Here is a 19,552-nt window from a genome sequence, read left to right as displayed (position 1 = left end):
CATCTGCGCTGCCTCCATTCTAAATCAAGCCACCATTTTCCTCCCTGTAATTGTTTCCTGATTCTCTTTGTTCTCTAATCCATTCACCACACAGTAATCAGAATTATTTTAAAATCAAATCATATCACTCGGCTGTTTAAAATCTGTCAATAAATTTTTGACACTTGGAATATAATCTGTTGCCCTTGGAATATAATTTATACTCCTTACTATCTACATTATCCTCTTGTACATTTCTCCATCTTCAAGTTGGGCCACTCTTCCTTCTGACTCAGTACATTTTAGCTATACCGGCTTCCTCCTTTTAATCCTTCAGAAATGCCAAAGTCTTTTCCTTGTCAGGAACACATGTTGTTTTCTGTACCAGAAACTGGCCTTGCTGCACAGAGAGGCCTTTTCTGACCACCTTACCTAAAGTAGGACTCCTATACCCCTACCCTCTCAGTCTCTGTCTCAGCATCCTGTTTGTTTCCTTTATCACATTGAGCATAATTTGTAATTATAATTATTTGTTTCTGTCTTCCACACTGGGATATGAGCTCCTTAGTGCAGGAACCAGCACAGTGTCATAGTGTTTGACACGTAGTTAGTTCTCAGGTAATTGTTGATTGACCAAAGTGCAGCACACCATTTTACAGTCTTTATTTGGTGTAGAAATGGAAGACATCAGGGACTTCCCTGGTGGTCCAGTGGCTAATAAGATTCTGCACTCCCAGTACAGGGGCCCGGGTTCAATCCCTGGTCGGGGAGCTAAGATCCCACATGCCTCATGGCCAAAAAACCAAAACATAAAACAGAAGCAATATTGTAATAAATTCAATAAAGACTTTAAGAATGGTCCACATCAATAAAATAAAAACTTTTTGAAAATTTCAAATGTATAAAAGTAGAGAAAATAGGTTAATCTCCATTTACTTATCTCATTGGGCTTCAAAAGCTATCAACTCATGGGCCCATCCCATTTCATAGATATATACTCCTATTCATTCTGTCTGTTCCATGATATATTACTTCATGTGTACATATTTCAATTGTATATCTAAAAGAAACTTCTAAAAAGCCATAACCACAGAAACCTCCTAACCACTGTGACATTGTCAGTTATATGGAAAAATTAATAAATAACATCAAATATTATATGGGCAGATTTCCCTAAATGTCTCAAATTATTTTTATACTTTGAATTAGGATCCAAGCAAAGTCCATATATTGCAGTTGGTTGACATGTCACTTACATCTCTTTTTTAATCTGAGTTTTCCTTTGATCTCTTCTGTCTTGCAGTTTAAAGAATTGGGGTTATTTTTATATTTTTATAGGTTTCTCTAGACTAGATCTATGTTCATCCTATATTTCATTAGCAGTTGTAAAATGATGATACTTATTTGTGTCTTTCCTTGTTTGTGTATTAGGTGAAATGCTACCCCCATCAACTACTTGGTTGTACAGAGGTTCAGTTTATATAGGAAAAGCAAGATAAATACTAATTCTTTGCCTTTATTTACCAGTTTCAAAAATAAGAAGTTGCTTACTTAGCATCCTCCAGTGGTGACCAATGAGAGGGAGAGAGAGAAATATTATGAACTTACAATTAAACATATTGAAATTCAATACATAGTGCTTATTTTTGCTCAAATTACTCCATTTTCACCAGTGATTCTGTTTAGATTGGCTCTGGAGTCCTTTTGATATACCCTTAGTAGTCTTTGATAGTTTCCTTGCTTTCCAATTTAATGTTCCAGGATCAACTTACACATTTTCTGTTCTAGACCTGCAATTGGCTATTTCTCAGGAGCTTTGTTGGCTCCTTTTGAAGTGAGAATTAATATTTAGATACCATGGTCTACATGCTTAGAATGCTCGTTGCTGCTGGGTTAGTTCCATAACTTTTTTGCAGTAAGATTATTTTTAGTATTTCATGAAGAGTTTGATTATATTCATACTCCTCACCTACACATCACATAAAACTTACCCTTTAAAAGCATACAGTTCAGGAGTTTTAGTATGTTGTGCTAAACCACCACTAATCTGTTTTCTGTCTCTACCTAGGTTTAAAATTCTGGGCAATTCATATAAATGAAATTGTACAATATGGTATTTTGTGCCTGGCTTCTTTCAGTTAGTATTATGTTTTCAGTGTTCATCCGTATTGTATCATGTGTCAGTATTTTAGTCTTTTTTTATTGCTGGATAATATTCCATTGTGTGGATATACCACATTTTATTCTTTCATCATTTGATGGACATTTGGGTTGTTTCTGCTTCTTGGCTATTATGAAAAATGCTGCTGTGAACATTAACACACACGTTTTTGTGTGGATATGTTTTCAGTTCTCTTGGGTATATACCCAGGAATGGAGTTAATGACTCATGGTGAATTTTAAAGGAACTGCTAAACCATTTTCTGCAGCAGTGCGTGAAGGTTTCAGGTTCTCCATGTTCCACCACCTTTTTTATGTTCATTTCTTCATCACTGGAGTTGCACTTTGTTATGTTTTGAAAAACTTCAAATCCACTTCTATTTGAGTTATTTAAAATATAGCAGTTCGAATATGTATATGATACTGTCATTAGACATTTAATTCTAAAACACAAATGTCTTTTGCACATTAGGACAGTTTAAAAATAAAATTCATCCAGTAGGTGTTTCTTTTTAAAGTGATCTTTAAGAGATTTTTTCCTAATAAGTTCATACCCTCAGGAATAATTTCTTTGCCTTTCCTCCTTTCCTTTTTAATTAATTCCAACAGGTGGCCTCTTTACATACCCTTGCCACCTCATCTAAAACAGCAGTTCTTTGTTACTCATCTCTAAACCCTGCTTTATTTTCTTTGTAACACTTACCAGCTACCTAATATAAACATATCTATCTATTTGTTTCTAGTGGGGAAGGCAGGCAGTAAAATTTTTATTTTATTTCATTTTTTAAATTACTTTTGGCTGCGTTGGGTCTTCGTTGCTGTGTGTGGGCTTTCTCTAGTTGAGATGAGCGGCGCTAGTCTTTTTGTGGTGCACAGGCTTCTCATCGTGGTGGCTTCTCGTTGCAGAGCACAGGCTCTAGGCGTGCAGGCTTCAGTAGTTGCAGCATGTGGGCTCAGTAGTTATGGCGCATGGGCTTAGTTGCTCCGCGTCATGTGGGATCTTCCCGGACTAGGGATCGAACCCGTGTCACCTGCATTGGCAGGCAGATTCTTTCTTTCTTTCTTTATTTAGGCTGCATTGGGTCTTCGTTGGTGCACGCGGGCCCCCTCCAGCTGCGGCAAGCAGGGGCCACCCTGCGCCACGGTGTGCTGGCTTCTCACTGTGGTGGTCTCTCTTGCCGCGAAGTGCGGGCTCTAGGCGCATGGTCTCAGCAGCTGTGGTGCAAGGGCCCAGCTGCCCCAAGGCACATGGGAGCTTCCCAGACCAGGGATCGAACCCGTGTCCCCTGCAATGGCAGGTGGACTCTCAACCACTGCACCACCAGCGAAGTCCCAGGCATTAAAATTAAGCTCCATGACTTTTTGGTTACAGTTGTCTCCCCTAGATCTAGAGCAGTGCTTGGGTTATACTAGGTGTTGAATAATTATTTATTGAAATGAATGAATAAATGAGAATTTTATGCTAATCTCTGTTCTTGAGCTAGGTTATATCACAAAGACTTGTTTTAGGTTTGAATAATGGTAAGAATGATGACTCTGACTTGATTTGTTACTAAACCACTTGGTTCTTCCTCATCCTTCTAGCCTCTGAACAGTGGAGTACCCTAAACCACCACTTGGTCCTCTTAGTTTCTCCATCTGTACTTGCCCCGGAATTTACTAGCTTTAATGCCATCCACACCGTTATGGCTGCCACAATTATGTTACTATCTCTAGCTTCCATCTTCTTCATCTCCAGGCTAGTTTGTTCAGCTTTTACTTGGTGTCTTCAACGGGATATCTGATAGGCATCTCAAATATAACGTGTCTAAAATGGAACCTTTGATTCCCTGTTTCCCCTCCTGTACCTCTGCACAGAGTGGGTAATCCATTTTTCTTAATGTTTTCCCTCATCAGTAAGTGGGAAATCCTTGCTTCTAGATGCTGAAGCCAGAAAGTGTGACTTCTTTTATTTAATGAATTAGCTCAAATCCTGTGGGTGGTAATTTCAAAATATATCCAGAATCCAGCAGTGTCTCAACCATTTCCATCACTACTTCTTATGGTGATTATTTCCTTCTGACAGGTCTTCCTGTTTCCTCCTATGCTCCCTCAGCTCCCCCAACAATGTAGTCTGTTCCCACCTTATAGCCAGAGCCATTCTTTAAGTCACCTCATGTCACTCCTTTGTTCATAACTGCACAAGGCTCCACATGTTCTGGGCCCTGCTACTTCTTTGATGTCCTCTGTTCCCTCACTTTCACTGCTCACAAAGAGTTTACTTTGAATATTGAATCCCAGACTGCCTAAAATATCCTATATTCATGGAAGTTCAGTGAACTAGAAATGCTGGCTTTGCATGAAATGTATTTTTTTTTAAAAAGCTATTTATTAGAGATGATAGTGTTCTTACTAGCCTGTCTTTGAGTTTCTTGTTAGGTATTCCTCCCCCACTCTTTTTTTTTTTTTTTTTTTTTTTCTCCCCCACTCTTATAGTTGTTTCTGAAAACCAGGTAAAGGTATTAGTGCAGTTTATGTGACTTTTCAGTGAGCACAGCATATTGGGGCAAAAGGCCGTTTTTTTCATATTTTTTTTACTAAGCCAGTTTGGTTCCCACAGATGGGGAGATCCACTTTGAATTTACAGATAACCACAAAAACATACTGTAATATTACAAGAATGTTGGTTTTGCATTTGCAGGTCAGTTTTAGTTACTGCTTTATTATTTTCATCTAAGGTTTATAATATTTTTTGTATTGCTATCAACATTAAGAACGTGAGCATTTGCTACTTTTTTGCTCAAATAGTTTATGACCAGGAGGATTTTCACAAGGGAGTTAAGGAGTTTGGATTTGACTAGTGGGGATTGGCTGGGTGATATTCAGCTTTTCCTTGGCTGACTGGTCAGGTCTTTAGGTCCTTGTATATGCAGTTTCTTTAATTAGGGTATGGCCAAACGGGGCGGGGGTGTGTGTGGGAATTGCCAATTCTGTCCTTTTTTTTTTTTTCTTTTTCAAGATCCAGGCATAAAGGAAAGAAAAGCCTTGCCAAGATACGGAAGAAAGGACGGGGATCTCTCCTCCTAATCTGGGCCTCCTGTCATGGTAAGTACAGAGAAATAACAAGAAAATTGAACTTGAACTCTGTCCTGACAATTAAGTGAATACTAATAAGTTCAGTTACCCATTTTTGTTATTGTGAGAAATCATTTCACTTTTTCTTTCCCAGAACTCTCTTGTCTATTTTCTTTTATTGTTTACTTAGTAGTAGTAATTTTAGAATATTCTAGTGTCTTAGAGCAGTTTTGCTTCTATTAACTTTAATCCTGTGAGTTAGATATTGTCTCTTTTCAGTAAGATAGTAAATGGAGTCAAGACTAAAACCCATGTTTCTTGGACTACAGGGTTCTTATTCCTTTTCTAGGAAGGAAGGTATCATGAAAAGCTTTTCTCTGTGTGTGTGTGTGTTTGTGTGTGCGTGCGCACGCGCGCATGTGTGTGTTTTGTTGTGTGTAGGAGAATTATATGGTCATACACATATTCTTTATGAATTTACCTTTCTGGATAGAAGCAATTCCCTGTCTTTCCTGTCCTGTCTCTTTAAGGCATTATTTTTATCCCAGAGAAGATGAAGTAGCTCTGCACACTCCCCACCTACCTACGTCTTTGACTAAAATGAGTGTATTTCAGTGACTTGTGGGCCATTTAGGACCCAGTTCAGGCAGAGATGATGGAGCAATGAGCCAACCACATTTCTATCAATCCTGAGAACATGTAAACCGTGCTCCAAGGCTTAAAAAAGAAATGGTCCTCTGTAATATTGTCCCGCTTCTATCTTGGTGATGTTTTCTAGAACCAAACTCTGTCTCATGCTGGTGCACAAAAAAGGAATTGAAAAGGCCATGTTAATTTCAAGCTTCATTAGGAACATGGGTGGAAAATGCTTTTCAAAATTAAAAACAAACTAAAACAAAACAGAAAAACTAGTTGTATAGAGGTGTCATTAAAACGACAACAAAGGTAACTGCTCTCATCTTAAATCTTTGCCAGTTTTTTCTTAGTTTATGGGCATAACAACTTTCTAATGTATTCTATACCCAAACACTGATGAGCTTTTCTTTAGACTATATTTTCTTTTATTGGTTTTCACGAGTTTTTAATGAATTGAAAAAGTGTTTGTCTAATATTTTATGGTATGTATGCCAATGCTAATGAGTAGCAAATGGTGGGCTTATGAAAGCAGCTCTGTTCTGTACTGAGGGGTTGTCCTTCATTGTGTACCACATAGCTACAACGGTGTGGTCTTCATTCTGGTGCTGCTGGGGTCTCTGGTGCCCTGCAGACGGTCTTCCTGGTGCGCTCTGGAGATACTTCTGTGTGCAGTATTTGGCGAGCAGTATGACCATGGGTCTTTTTTTAAAAATCTGTCATAAAGTAGCATTATAACAAGTTTTTACAAGTACTTATTTACAACTCTTCCACCAAAACCCATGGTTGTGTTCCTTTCTAACTAGTTTATGTCGATATGTAGTTGGAATTAAAACATAATTATTTTGCTTATTTCACTAAATGAATTAAACATTTTTCACTCGTTGACTCATTGGATTCCTAATGAATTTTTACTAGCTACATATCATTTTGCAAGTTGTTGAATCATTTGATTTAAATAATATTAGTTAATATTTTCTTTTGTTTTAGAATTTTGGTTCTGTGTCCTTAATCCTTATTTTTGTAAAGAGAATTCAGAAGTACTGGTTTTTCTTTGTTTTTTTAGTGTATACTTCTATACTAATTTGAGTAACATCCTCATACTTTTAAAAGTTCTTAAATGAGATTGAGGTTTTTTTCAGGAGATTAAGTATTAGGAAGATGTTTTCATGTTTCATTATGGAAAATCTCACGCCTGTGCAAATCGAGAATTGTATGATGAACCCTCATATATGCATCAACCAGCTGCAATAATCATCAGTTCATGGCCACACTTGTTTCTTCTGACTCCCTCACCCACACCTCTTTGTATTATTTTGAAACACATCACAAACATTATATCAAGGGAAATTTATTTTTGATGGCCTTTAATGCCAGTCTTAAGAATGATAAATTGACAGACTGACAGTCACTTTAACTTTTACATTTGTCAAATGTTCCTACAGATATTTCACTCGTAAGTATAGTTTTTTTTTTTATCCTGGAAGGCTGTATATAAATTCAGTTTATAGACATTTCCTCTACTCTCCATGTTCTTTAAATAGTTATCTCTAATGTTGACTTCTGAGGTATAGACTTAAGTCTCTTACCTGCATAGTTTAGCGAATAGCAGAAATTAGCCTGGAACTGTGGTGACTGATCCCTTTTCAAGATTTTATAGGTGACCCCATATGGCGCTGGTGGAGATTAAGTACCACCAGATTCCACAATGCCTGGTGTTCCTCAGCAATAGCAGGAAATCGACCATGTGGAATACATTCTCCTACTAATAAGCTACTGCTTATAACTAGCCTAGGAGAAATTTGTTTTCAAGCCTCTTATCAGGCTAACACTTGACAGACTTTTTCGTTTTCTTTTTTTTAGTACATTTATTTATTTATTTATGGCTGTGTTGGGTCTTCGTTGCTCCACACGGGCTTTCTCTAGTTGCGGTGAGCGGGAGCTACTCTTCATTGCAGTGTGCGGGCTTCTCATTGTGGTGGCTTCTCTTGTTGCAGAGCATGGGCTCTAGGCACGTGGGCTTCAGTAGTTGTGGCATGCAGGCTCAGTAGTTGTGGCTTGTGGGCTCTAGAGCGCAGGCTCAGTAGTTGTGGCGCACGGGCTTAGTTGCTCCGCGGCATGTGGGATCTTCCCGGACCAGGGTTTGAACCAGTGTCCCCTGCATTGGCAGGTGGATTCTTAACCACTGTGCCACCAGGGAAGTCCCCAGACTTTTTCTTCCTTGCCTTTTGTCTCCTTCCAGCTCTTCCTCCATCAGCCATCTCAAGTTTGTCCTCCCTTTTATATATGAAACTCAGAAACTGTAATAAATTAGGTAGTTGATTCAGCTTATGTTTAGCCAAGTAATGTTTTTACCATTCTTCTTGGAAAGTCTATGAATAGTTTATCCTAATCCTTGGGGATTAAATGCATTTTTATGTATTGTGTTGGCCATAAAGTTCATTCGGATTTTTCTGTAAGATCTTGTGGGAAAATCCGAACGAACTTTTTGGCCATCCAGTGTAAGGGGGAAAATCAGTCCAGAAGCCGTACAGGTAACGTGAACTGAGACAGTTTTATTTAAAAAAGCATTTATTTCATTTGACTGTGAAATATTATTTCTTTATGCTCGTCTTGTTTGCCAAATTCTCAATTCTCTTATGCTGAAAAACATTTGTTCCATTTTCAGTTTTTGGTAACTGTTTTGGTTATATGCATTGGCCTGGATTAGCCCCCAAGTAAATGTGCCAGCAAGAATGAATTGATAAATGGCTTCTCTAGTTTTTTTTGTTGTTGTTGTTGTTTTTTAGGCCTGCTATATTATTTCAGTTCTATGCTATTTAGAGGTCAGTAAAAATCTAGTCCAGGAATCACTTAAAGAATTAATGATGTGTCAAATGATCTTGAAGAGAATAAAAGTTTAGGCCTTATATATTTAGGTGAGTTAAAAAAGTTAATGTGATGCTGAGAAAGCATGTTTACAGTGTACTTTTATGTAATAATTTTTAAAAGCCCCCCCCCCATATTTTATAGCTTTTCCTGCCTATCCCCTATTGGTTTATGAGAAAAACTTCCTAAATTCAAGTTTTCTCATATCTTTTCTCTTTAGTGCTGAGTGTAAATACTCAGTATTCTCTAAGTCAAGAACTACATCTTAAGAATGGAAATAGAATTGGTTAAAAGAAAAAAAGGTAACATTTATAGAAAAATTGAGTTCCTTTCAAATATGACTATGTCCCTTATTCCTTCACCCAATCATTGACCTCAGAGGAAGTGAGTGGAAAGGAATAAAATGGAACAGATTGACACAAAACTCTTCATATAACAAGTTATTTTGGTGTTTATAGAAGTGGAGTCATTCTTCGTACACCCTAGGTAATTATATTTCTTGAGGCTCCAAGCCATGTCATATCAACCTTACTAAAACATACCAACTTCATTAAACTTTTATTTATTTATTGCTATAAATAACTGAATAGATTTTTATACTTTTGCTTTTGAAATTATTTGATTATCAGCTATGATTTCTTGACAGTCATGGTGAATACTTAGCAGTGTCACTTCCCTAGGACTGCTAAGTATATGACAAGTTTTATATTTTTGGTAGCATTTTATGAACCATTTATAAAGTTGTTACAGTTTTATTTTTAGAATTTGAAGCCGCTGATTTCTTTATACATTTTAAGTATCAAACTTTTTAAAAGTTTGTGCCTCAAGATAAAACCTGTGCCTCAAGATAAAATGGCCCCTTAGAGGGGTTGGAATGGGCCCAGTCAGCTAGAGTAGCAAAGATACAGTTTTATGGGTAGTAGCTGAGTGAGTGAGTGTTGTTGAAGTCTCTGTATGGCTGTTCGTTTCATCACTAGGTGACTGGTTTTATAGAAAGCCTGACTTCAGATTAAACAGCTTTAATTGGTACAGTCAGTGGTACCACATCCATGGATTCCCCAATTAATCGGGAAAAATTACAGAAAGTTCCAGAAAGCAACACCTGAATGTGCTGTGCACCAGCAACTATTTACATAGCATTTACTTTATATTAGGTTTTATAAGTAATCTAGAGGTGAGTTAAAGTATACTGGAGGATGAGTATATGCAGTATAACATGCAAATACTGTATACCTTTTTTATATAAGGGATTTGAGTATCCATGGGAGTGCTGTGTGTCCTGGAACCTATCCCCCTCAGATACTGAAGGATAAATGTGTTTAGTAGTGGATTATAGTAGAGCAGCAATTCTCAAAGTCTTTGGTCTGAGGACCTCTTTTTACATTCTTGACTTATTGAGGGCCCCAAAGAGCTTTTGTTTATGTAGGGTGTGTCTATCTGTATTTACTATCTAAGAAGTTAAAAGCTGGGCTTCCTTGCTGGCACAGTGGTTAAGAATCAGCCTGCCAATGCAGGGGACACGGGTTCGATTCCTGGCCCAGGAAGATCCCACATGTCATGGAGCAACTGAGCCCGTGCACCACAATTACTGAGCCTGTGCTCTAGAGCCCGTGAGCCACAACTATTGAGCCCATGTGCCACAACTACTGAAACCTGCGCACCTAGAGCCCGTGCTCTGCAACAAGAGAAGCCACAACGAGAGGCCGCGCACCGCAACGAAGAGTAGCCCCCGCTTGCCGCAACTAGAGAAAGCCTGCGCGCAGCAACGAAGACCCAACACAGCCAAAAAAAAAATAATAAATTTATTTAAAAAATAATAATAAATTTATTTTTTAAAAAAGTTAAAGCTGAGAAATCTTTAAAATGTTCATTAATTCATTTAACAACAACCAATTAAATGTTACCATAACACTTTTTATGAAAATTAACTTTTTCCTCATCCGACAATAATTAATATAAAAGAGTAGCATTGATTTTTACAAGTTTTGGGTTTTTTTGTTTTTTTTTTTTCCGGTACGTGGGCCTCTCACTGCTGTGGCCTCTCCCATTGCAGAGAACAGGCTCCGGACGCACAGGCTCAGCGGCCATGGCTCACGGGCCCAGCCGCTCCACGGCATGTGGGATCTTCCTGGACCGGGGCACGAACCCATGTCCCCTGCATCGGCAGGTGGACTCTCAACCACTGCGCCACCAGGGAAGCCCTTTACAGTTTTTTAAAAAAATGTTTGGCTTAATAGATGATAGCTGGATTCTCATACCTACTTCTCCATCCAATTTGTTACAGTATGTTTTTTTTAAATAAATGAAGTAAATCCAGCCTCACAGAGATTCATAGTTAGAAAGAGGAAGAGTATTTTAATAGTTTTTCCAGGTAGTTGTGTGTATTCTTCTATTATACTGCATCAAAACTTGACAAGTATCAGTTCTTTTTAATAAATAAATTTATTTATTTATTTTTGGCTGCATTGGGCCTTTGCTGTGCACAGGCTTTCTCTAGTTGTGGCGAGTGGGGGCTACTCTTCGTTGCAGTGCGTGGGCTTCTCATCGCGGTGGCTTCTCGTTGCAGAGCACCGGCTCTAGGCGTGCGGGCTTCAGTAGCTGTGGCCTGCCGGCTCTAGAGCGCAGGCTCAGTAGTTGTGGCCCATGGGCTTAGTTGCTCCATGGCATGTGGGATCTTCCTGGACCAGGGCTTGAACCTGTGTCCCCTGCCTTGGCAGGCAGATTCTTAACTACTGCTCCACCAGGGAAGCCCCGACCAGTATCAGTTCTTTGAAGGTTAGTTGCAGTGTGGAATCTGAAGCCATATCAGTGAACTTTTTGTATTATGTTAAACCATAGGTCTGTCTTGCACTTTAAATTAATCTTTTATCCATGCATAATTTTGTAACATCAAGAATAGGTCATTTAGGGTCTTCCCTGTTGGCGCAGTGGTTGAGAGTCCACCTGCCGATGCAGGGGACACGGGTTCGTGCCCCGGTCCGGGAAGATCCCACGTGCTGCAGAGCGGCTGGGCCCGTGAGCCATGGCCGCTGAGCCTGCGCGTCCAGAGCCTGTGCTCCACAACGGGAGAGGCCACAACAGTGAGAGGCCCGCGTACCGCAAAAAAAAAAAAAAAAAAAAAAAAAAGAATGGGTCATTTTGAAAATAATGAGGAATGAGAAAATAACGAGTTATGCAGATCTTCCAAATGTCGGCATATTTCGTGATAAAATTTCTTTAAAAAATCACCCTTGGGGACTTCCCTGGTGGAGCAGTGGTTAAAAATCCGCCTGCCAGTGCAGGGGATACGGGTTCGATCCCTGGTCCGGGAAGATCCCACATGCCGTGGAGCAGTTAAGCCTGTGTGTCACAACTGCTGAGCCTGTGCTCTAGAGCCTGTGAGCCACAACTACTGAGCCCGGGTGCCATGACTACTGAAGCCCATGCGCCTAGAGCCCGTGCTCCACAACAGAAGCCACCACAGTGAGAAGCCCGCGCACCGCAACAAAGAGTAGCCCCCACTCTCCGCAACTAGAGAGAAAGCCCGCATGCAGCAACGCAGACAAAAACAAACAAAAAACCTTGAGTATTGTTTGTTTATAGGTAGGATTTTTCTTTCTTTGAGATTAAAAAATTGTTAGAAGTGTGATAAGTAGCATGTGTGGGAATGTCCACTAACTAGTGGTTGTACTTCTTACTGGTGCTGTCAGTTTAACATGATATGGTTTTGCTTATGTAAAATTTGCTGTGTAAACAGATTCCATCATAATTTAAAGTCAGACTTTTCACCAGATTGCTTTTTCCCCCTGGTCTTCCTATACCATAAAAATTCATAATGTGGGCTTCCCTGGTGGCGCAGTGGTTGAGAGTCCGCCTGCCGATGCAGGGGACACGGGTTCGTGCCCCGGTACGGGAAGATCCCACGTGCCGTGGAGTGGCTGGGCCCGTGAGCCATGGCCGCTGAGCCTGCGTGTCCAGAGCCTGTGCTCCGCAACGGGCGAGGCCACAGCGGTGAGAGGCCTGTGTACCGCAAAAAAAAAAAAAAAAAAAAATTCATAATGTAAAAGGCTACTTTTTAATATAAATTATAATTAGTTCAATTCACGTGCCATTTAGATTATAATTTATTGCTTCTTTGAAATTGCCTTAATAGTAATAAATCTAATTTGTAATATAAAGCAGATTATGCTAGGGGTAGTGGTTCACATATGTTTTCAGTTTGAGAATTCACTTCTTAAGTTTACATTAAAAAGAAAAAAACTTTCTGTTATGGAAAGTTCACATATAACCAAAGTAGACACAGTGGTATAGTGAACTCTCACTTAAAAGTTGCATGAATTATCCCTCATGGACAGTTCTGTTTCATTTATGCCCCATTCCCTTCCCTCTCCAATTATTTTGAAGCAAATTCCAGATGGGAGTCACATCATTTCATTTTTATATAATGCAGAATGTATCTTTCAAAAATAAGAATTAAAGGTTATAACTTAAGAGAAAAAAGCCACTGTATCTTGGTTTCTCTTAAAAGTAATATACTAAGAACTTATTAGTGCTTAATAGAAATGTTCTTAACTTCTTTGACTTTTTTTTTGGCATTGGTGTGTTCTCCATCTAAAGGCGCCTAATGTATTAGATGGAACACTTTTGGGGGTGAATATTTTTTCATTGAGCTTTCTGCCAGTCCACCTTGGTCACTGGACTCTCACTGTTATTATGCTTCTAGACATGGCAGAAAAACCCAGTATGGATGAGTAGGAGCTTTGAAATTATTTAAACATTTGGGTTTTTCCAGGATGAAGAGACTCGGCACAGCCTTGAGTGCATCCAGGCCAATCAGATCTTTCCCAGGAAGCAGCTGATCCGGGAGGATGAGAATCTTCAGGTAATTTCAGGCCACTTTGGATTGTGAAATAAGTATTACGCATCGTAGTAACAATGTAGCAGAGCTAATGGATTCAAGTAATGTACTATGTATAGGAAAATATGTATTAGAAAAATATATTTTTTCCTGATCCATACGCATAATAGAAATATAAGCTGGAAAACATCTCTCCTTTTAGAAAGACTTTTTTTTCCCTGAGAATTCACTGAGATGATCATCTCTGTGTCATTCCTTCTGTAGTTTAGAATATGAATAACTAGGTTTTATGAATCTTGAATCTTGTGGGTATAAACCCATCCTCTTTAGGTCCCTTACCCATTTATGTAGTGTTTTTGAGTGACAGTGTTTATCATCCATTCACCTGACCCGTGTTTGAACACTTTGCTTTACTGCTTCAAAACTCTGAAGGGTTTCTTCTTCCATTTTGAAGGTTCCTTTCCTTGAACTTCATGGAGAAAGCACAGAGTATGTGGGCCGTGCTGAGGATGCCATCATTGCCCTTTCTAATTACAGACTTCACATCAAGTTCAAGGAGTCTCTGGTTAACGTAAGTGTTTCTCAACTGTTCTCCCACTAAAGTAGATGGAGAAAGGAAGCATTCAATAAAAAAAACTTGTTACTGTTCTCAAAGAGAGGAGTGTTATATGGGGTTTGGTTTGAAAACCTTGTGTGCTCTGCTTTTCTCTCACTTAATTTAAGCACTCAGGGACACTAGGTTAGCAAGCAACTCTTGTGCGTGATTTAAAATGATACATGTAGTTGTCAGCTAAGGTGTCCATTGTCTACTAACACTGCATGAATTGCAGTAGGTAATGTTGTACCATTAAGCTTTGTAAGGGTGTAAAGGCTGTATAGGCTTTTATTCCTCAATTTTTAGTAGTTGCTGACTGCCTCAGTTGAGAGAACTTCCTGGACCTTAATGTCAAATGTTGAGTTGTACTTTGAGCTCAGTGCAGACTTCTGTTATAGGATGAAGTTATTCTTTTTTTTTTTTAAAGTACAGGGGCCTCCGTTTTTTTTTTTTTTTTTAAGATGTTGGGGGTAGGAGTTTATTAATTAATTAATTAATTTTTGTTGTGTTGGGTCTTCGTTTCTGTGCGAGGGCTTTCTCTAGTTGTGGTGAGTGGGGGTCACTCGTCATCGCGGTGTGCGGGCCTCTCACTATCGTGGCCTCTCTTGCTGCGGAGCACAGGCTCCAGATGCGCAGGCTCAGTAGTTGTGGCTCACGGGCCTAGTTGCTCCACGGCATGTGGGATCCTCCCAGACCAGGGCTCAAACCCGTGTCCCCTGCATTAGCAGGCAGGTTCTCAACCACTGCGCCACCAGGGAAGCCCAGGATGAAGTTATTCTAATGGCTCCTTAGTGGTATTAAGTATAGATGTCAAGTACAATGTGTATTTGCATAACGGACTATATATTGCTGAAGAGAAGGAAGGCTTTCAGTTTTTGAGTGCATTTACCCTTTTCAATTATGAGGGTATTCTCAGTGAACTGGTTCTTCCAGCACAGTTGCCATTATTAATAGTTTTCAGTAAACGTGCCTTTCACCACAAAAATGTGAAGGTTCATGTATTTCAACCAAATGAATGCCTTCTTCCTTCCTCACTGGACCGTATTGTGGCTTTTTGCACTTTGGTTCTAGCACAAAGAAGTGTATTATGACATCTTGTAAAAGCTCAGGACTGTAGTTTCATTCAGATTGTGTGTTTTGGGGTTCATTTTGGGATTCTTAGAAAAAGTTTACTCAGCCACCCAGAAGTTACCCAATTCCTTCATCATATTTTTCCCTTGGCAAGACTCAAATGGCTGACATTTTCTTTGTGGTTGGCATTTATTATTTTAGTATTTATTATTATTCTTTGTAGTTAAGCATTTATATCCAGGAATCATTGTGGCCTGAATTCCTTCTGGTTTCTAGATTTGGGCTATGATCATATCTGTTATGTTAGTTTTCTGCCTGTCAGCTAAAAATACACACTGGATTCATCAAGGAAAGAGGCATGTTGTGCTTTCTTACCATATAGCACTGTATTCAGAAGGGCCCATTTGGAATTGGGTGGCCGTGATAAGAGGGGACAGGACTGAATCTCCTATAACATTCCAGCAACCAGGCGTTTCCTACCAGCTACTGTGGAAATAATGACAGTAATAATTAGTAGAATTGCCCAATTTAATTTTGTGTTTAAACTGTGTTTAAATGTCTAGAATTGATGAAATTGTAATTAAATTGCATTAGTTTCATATCATTGCATTTTTCCATACAGTCCTCTGTCTCTCAGCTTTTTGGTTTATGGCGAAGTATTTCAGAGACTATTTTTAGATCTATTTGGGAATATGGTCTGTTGGAGAGAAAGCATGGATTTGATCATGTCATTCACCAGCCTGAAGCCCCTCAGTGTTTCTTAACTACTTCTAAGATGAAATTACTTAGCATGGTATGATCCTTGGTCCCTGACAGCTTTTCTGTATCCCTCTTTCCCCCCTTCTTCCCTTTGTATTGGTAAAACCACCCTCCTTGGAATCTCAGACATACTTTACACCTCTGAGTTCTCTTTTCTCCTACCCAGGGAACTTCTCTTCATCTGTCAAAACCCAGTTCAGGTGATAAATTCTTCTGTGAAGCCTTTCTCAATCTCAGTTCCCTCCCTGACAGTTTATTACCCTCTCTTCTGGCTTTTTCTGTATCTTGAGCATACCTTTACAACATTTACCAGATATGCTGTAATTTTATGTTTATTCATCTTTGTATCTTCAGAATCCAGCTTGTGTACTGGTGCCATGGTATTCAGTAAATACTAAAGTGAATTGAAGTTAATAGGGGTTTGAAATTGATATTAGACCATTTTTAAACCCCCTTTAGGTTTAAAGTTCATTTTAAAACATACTTCTGTGTAAATATGCCTGTGTCATCTTGTCTCTTAACAGTAGCTGTATGAGTAGGTTGTTTACTGGAATTGTTGGTCCCCCACTGTGACTGAGATACAGTGCTTAAGAAAACTTACCCCTGTTTTTACTTTTGACTCATTTCTTCACCTAAAAGTGCTTTCCATTTAGCATTATAACCCTCTAAGGCATAGAGCCTGCATGTCACGTTTTAAAAAGCCCAAGATAATGATTTTGCACAGAAAAATTGTTGTGCAAAAGTATTTTGGCGTTGCAGTGACTTTAAACATTTCAGGTTGAGAGCGACTAGGACTTCTTCATACAAGTACGTTAATCACATCGCAGTTAGTGCTAAGGTTCCTAAAACCTGTGGTTACTCCAGGAAACAATGGCTCCTCCTACACTGGGTTCTCCCTCAGCAGATGAGTATTTCAGTAAAATCTGTGAGATTAAGAGACCCCCCCCTTTAAAGGTTATTATATCTAAATCAAACATAAATCTACCATTACCCAGATGTGCCAGTATATATTGTGGCATGCTCCAGTTTGCATCGTTTTGTATGCTTTTAAATCAACACACATCATTTTGTATGCTTTTGAATCAACACATTTAGCACTTTAGAGAATGACTTACTGTCAAGCTTTAAATAGTTACCTGATAATCATATATTCTCTGTTAATTTCACAGCAGCGCTGAGATACATCATTACTTTAATGCACACACATTCACTGGATATCAAGTTTCCAGTTTCTGGGGTAAAGAACCTCTAGTACAGTTCAGTTGTAGCATTTAAGGTATGAATTGCTCTTATTCTGTGCTTTTCCCAAACTATATTTTTACATATGTACAGGTAATTTGCTCAACTAATTTATAAACAAGTAAGTGTTCAAGTGGAGTTCATGAACTTTTTAAACAATTCTTGTTGTGTAATTCAATAGACCGCCTCTCAATCTGCTGCTTCTGCAATCCCAGTAAGTAGCATGAGAATTCTAGGCGGTTGTTGCACCTGTGCTTGGAACAAACTGGTTTTGAGTGTCAGATGCTCACCTTGCAGATCAGCAAAGTGTGTCATCTCTGCATGAGTCCCTTCCTTCATATTAGACAAAGTTCTAGTGGTTTCCTATACGAGGACAATTTGTGGGGTGGGGATAAAGCCACACAGTTTAAACATAAGCGGGTGGAATTGTGACCTTCAAAAAACGTAAACTGAATTTCAACCAGAAATAATTTGTAAAGTCAATGTGAGTATTTAAAAGGACATTAAAACTCCATTTCCAGACTGCTCTGTTAATGCTTCTTAGGAACAAGCTGGAAGTATACTTGGAAACACTTTACTTAGCATTTTCCTAGATTCTTTCCATTGCCTAACTATTGTATATCAAAAATCTTCATTCCCCAAGCATCAAAAAGGAGGTTATTGTTAACAGTGCACTTTGGCCTTAGCATTCATAAATCAGAATAGCTTCTGAAACCAGTGCTGGAAGAGTATCTTGTAAATACCACAGGTGAGCAATAAAGAGTTTGGGTCTTTAACCTGTGACAGTCTTCTTCCTCTGACAGTTTTTTTTTTTTTTTTTTTTTGCGGCACACGGGCCTCTCACTGTTGTGGCCTCTCCCGTTGCGGAGCACAGGCTCCGGATGCGCAGGCTCAGCGGCCATGGCTCACGGGCCTAGCTGCTCCGCGGCATGTGGGATCTTCCCGGACCCGTGTCCCCTGCATCGGCGGGTGGACTCTCAACCACTGCACCACCAGGGAAGCCCCCTCTGACTGGTTTTTGAGTCATAGGAGTTAGAGCCCAGATATTCCAGTGTGTTACAGATTTTAGGTTAAGACTCATTACATTATTTTTTACTCTGCTATTGCCAGTTTTACCTCACATGTGTATGCAAGATTAGTACTTCCCATTCATGCTATAAAAAGGGCATTTGTTTTTAAAAGGTATACATTATCCCACTTTTAAATTCTGGTGCTTAAAAAATAATTCACACACACACCCCCACCCACCCAGAATGAATTATGGTAAATATAGTAGGATATGATGATATAAAATTCCCTCTGGAATGAGACAGTACTGTGGGTCTTTTATACTTGTGCATGTCTATTAAATTTTTAAACTGCCACTCTTCTGCTTTTTTGGATTGATGCTCTTATGAGTTTTGGTGTACATGATACAACTTTTGACCTTTTGAGGAATTGATTAACAGCACTGAGTGTGTTTGATGTATTTTGAGCATGAGTTTGGTGGGTTTTATAAGAGGAAAAGCACTGTAATGGGAGATAGAATTGCCTGGCAGGTAGAAGGCAGAGGAGAAAGGAGCAAAAAGAAAATGAGTTGCTACAAAACACTGAATCAGTGGGTAAGAGAGGATTTGAATGTGACTTTAGATTTCTTTGAATTGCCTCTAAGGAATCTTGGTTTACATTCTGTTTTCCTCTTGAAGATCCCTGGTAAAGAGGCTACTACTTAATTGTGAAAGAAAAACTAAAGTAGAGCTCACACAGAAGGGAAAGGCATCTTAGAGGAAGAAAGAAAGGAGTACCATATGTAATGGAAGGACCCTGAGCTAGAGGACAGCCATGGATTCTTGTCCTGACTTGCTGCTAGCTTTAGTGTAGTGGCTTAACCTTCCTGGGCTATAAAATGCTCTGGCTCTTGTGTCTGTAATTCTTTGTTATGAGGTTGAATATTGGGTATATCTAGTTACGGAAATGGTAAGAGAGCCTCCTAATATGTGATGAAAGTTGAGAAACGTAAATCAGTGGACTTGCCTTTAAAAAAGTAGAGAACCTTATGTTTTGGTTGGATGTATGAAGAGGAAAAGAAGCCTATCTCTGGCTTTTTAGAAGAGGAAGCAGTCTGGGGGCAGGGGTGCATTGAAGAGTAACATTGAGGTGAAAGGGGAAGAAAAAAGGGAGATACTCATTTGATATAAAATCAGGTATTTCCCTTTTAGGTCCTTGTTCTTGCTGCATATTAAACTTCCTTGCATGTGACAATTTGCATGATTATTAAAATCTGTTTTCTGTGTCTATGACTTGAGTACACATGGTTGTTTCTGGTGACTTGCTAGTATCTGTATACTAGCAACCAACATTTTTATCCTTATTCCTTA

General features: G+C 39.1%; 1 protein-coding gene across 6 annotated transcripts in view; it reads left to right on the top strand.

Moving 5' to 3' along the window:
* Positions 1-19,552, top strand: part of MTMR3 (myotubularin related protein 3) — a 136,822-nt gene that overhangs the window by 77,778 nt on the left and 39,492 nt on the right. For all 6 annotated transcript variants that reach the window (XM_032654188.1, XM_032654187.1, XM_032654184.1 and 3 more), the window contains 3 exons: positions 5,138-5,223; positions 13,466-13,555; positions 13,986-14,102. In XM_032654188.1, coding sequence (XP_032510079.1) covers positions 5,221-5,223; positions 13,466-13,555; positions 13,986-14,102 — 210 coding nt within the window. In that variant the 5' untranslated portion in view covers positions 5,138-5,220. The remainder of the gene's footprint in view (positions 1-5,137; positions 5,224-13,465; positions 13,556-13,985; positions 14,103-19,552) is intronic.

This window comes from Phocoena sinus, chromosome 14, assembly GCF_008692025.1.
Source record: "Phocoena sinus isolate mPhoSin1 chromosome 14, mPhoSin1.pri, whole genome shotgun sequence".
NCBI lineage: Eukaryota > Metazoa > Chordata > Mammalia > Artiodactyla > Phocoenidae > Phocoena > Phocoena sinus.
The sequence above is the reverse complement of the archived record's forward strand: the minus strand, read 5'-3'. Positions and strand labels throughout refer to the sequence as shown.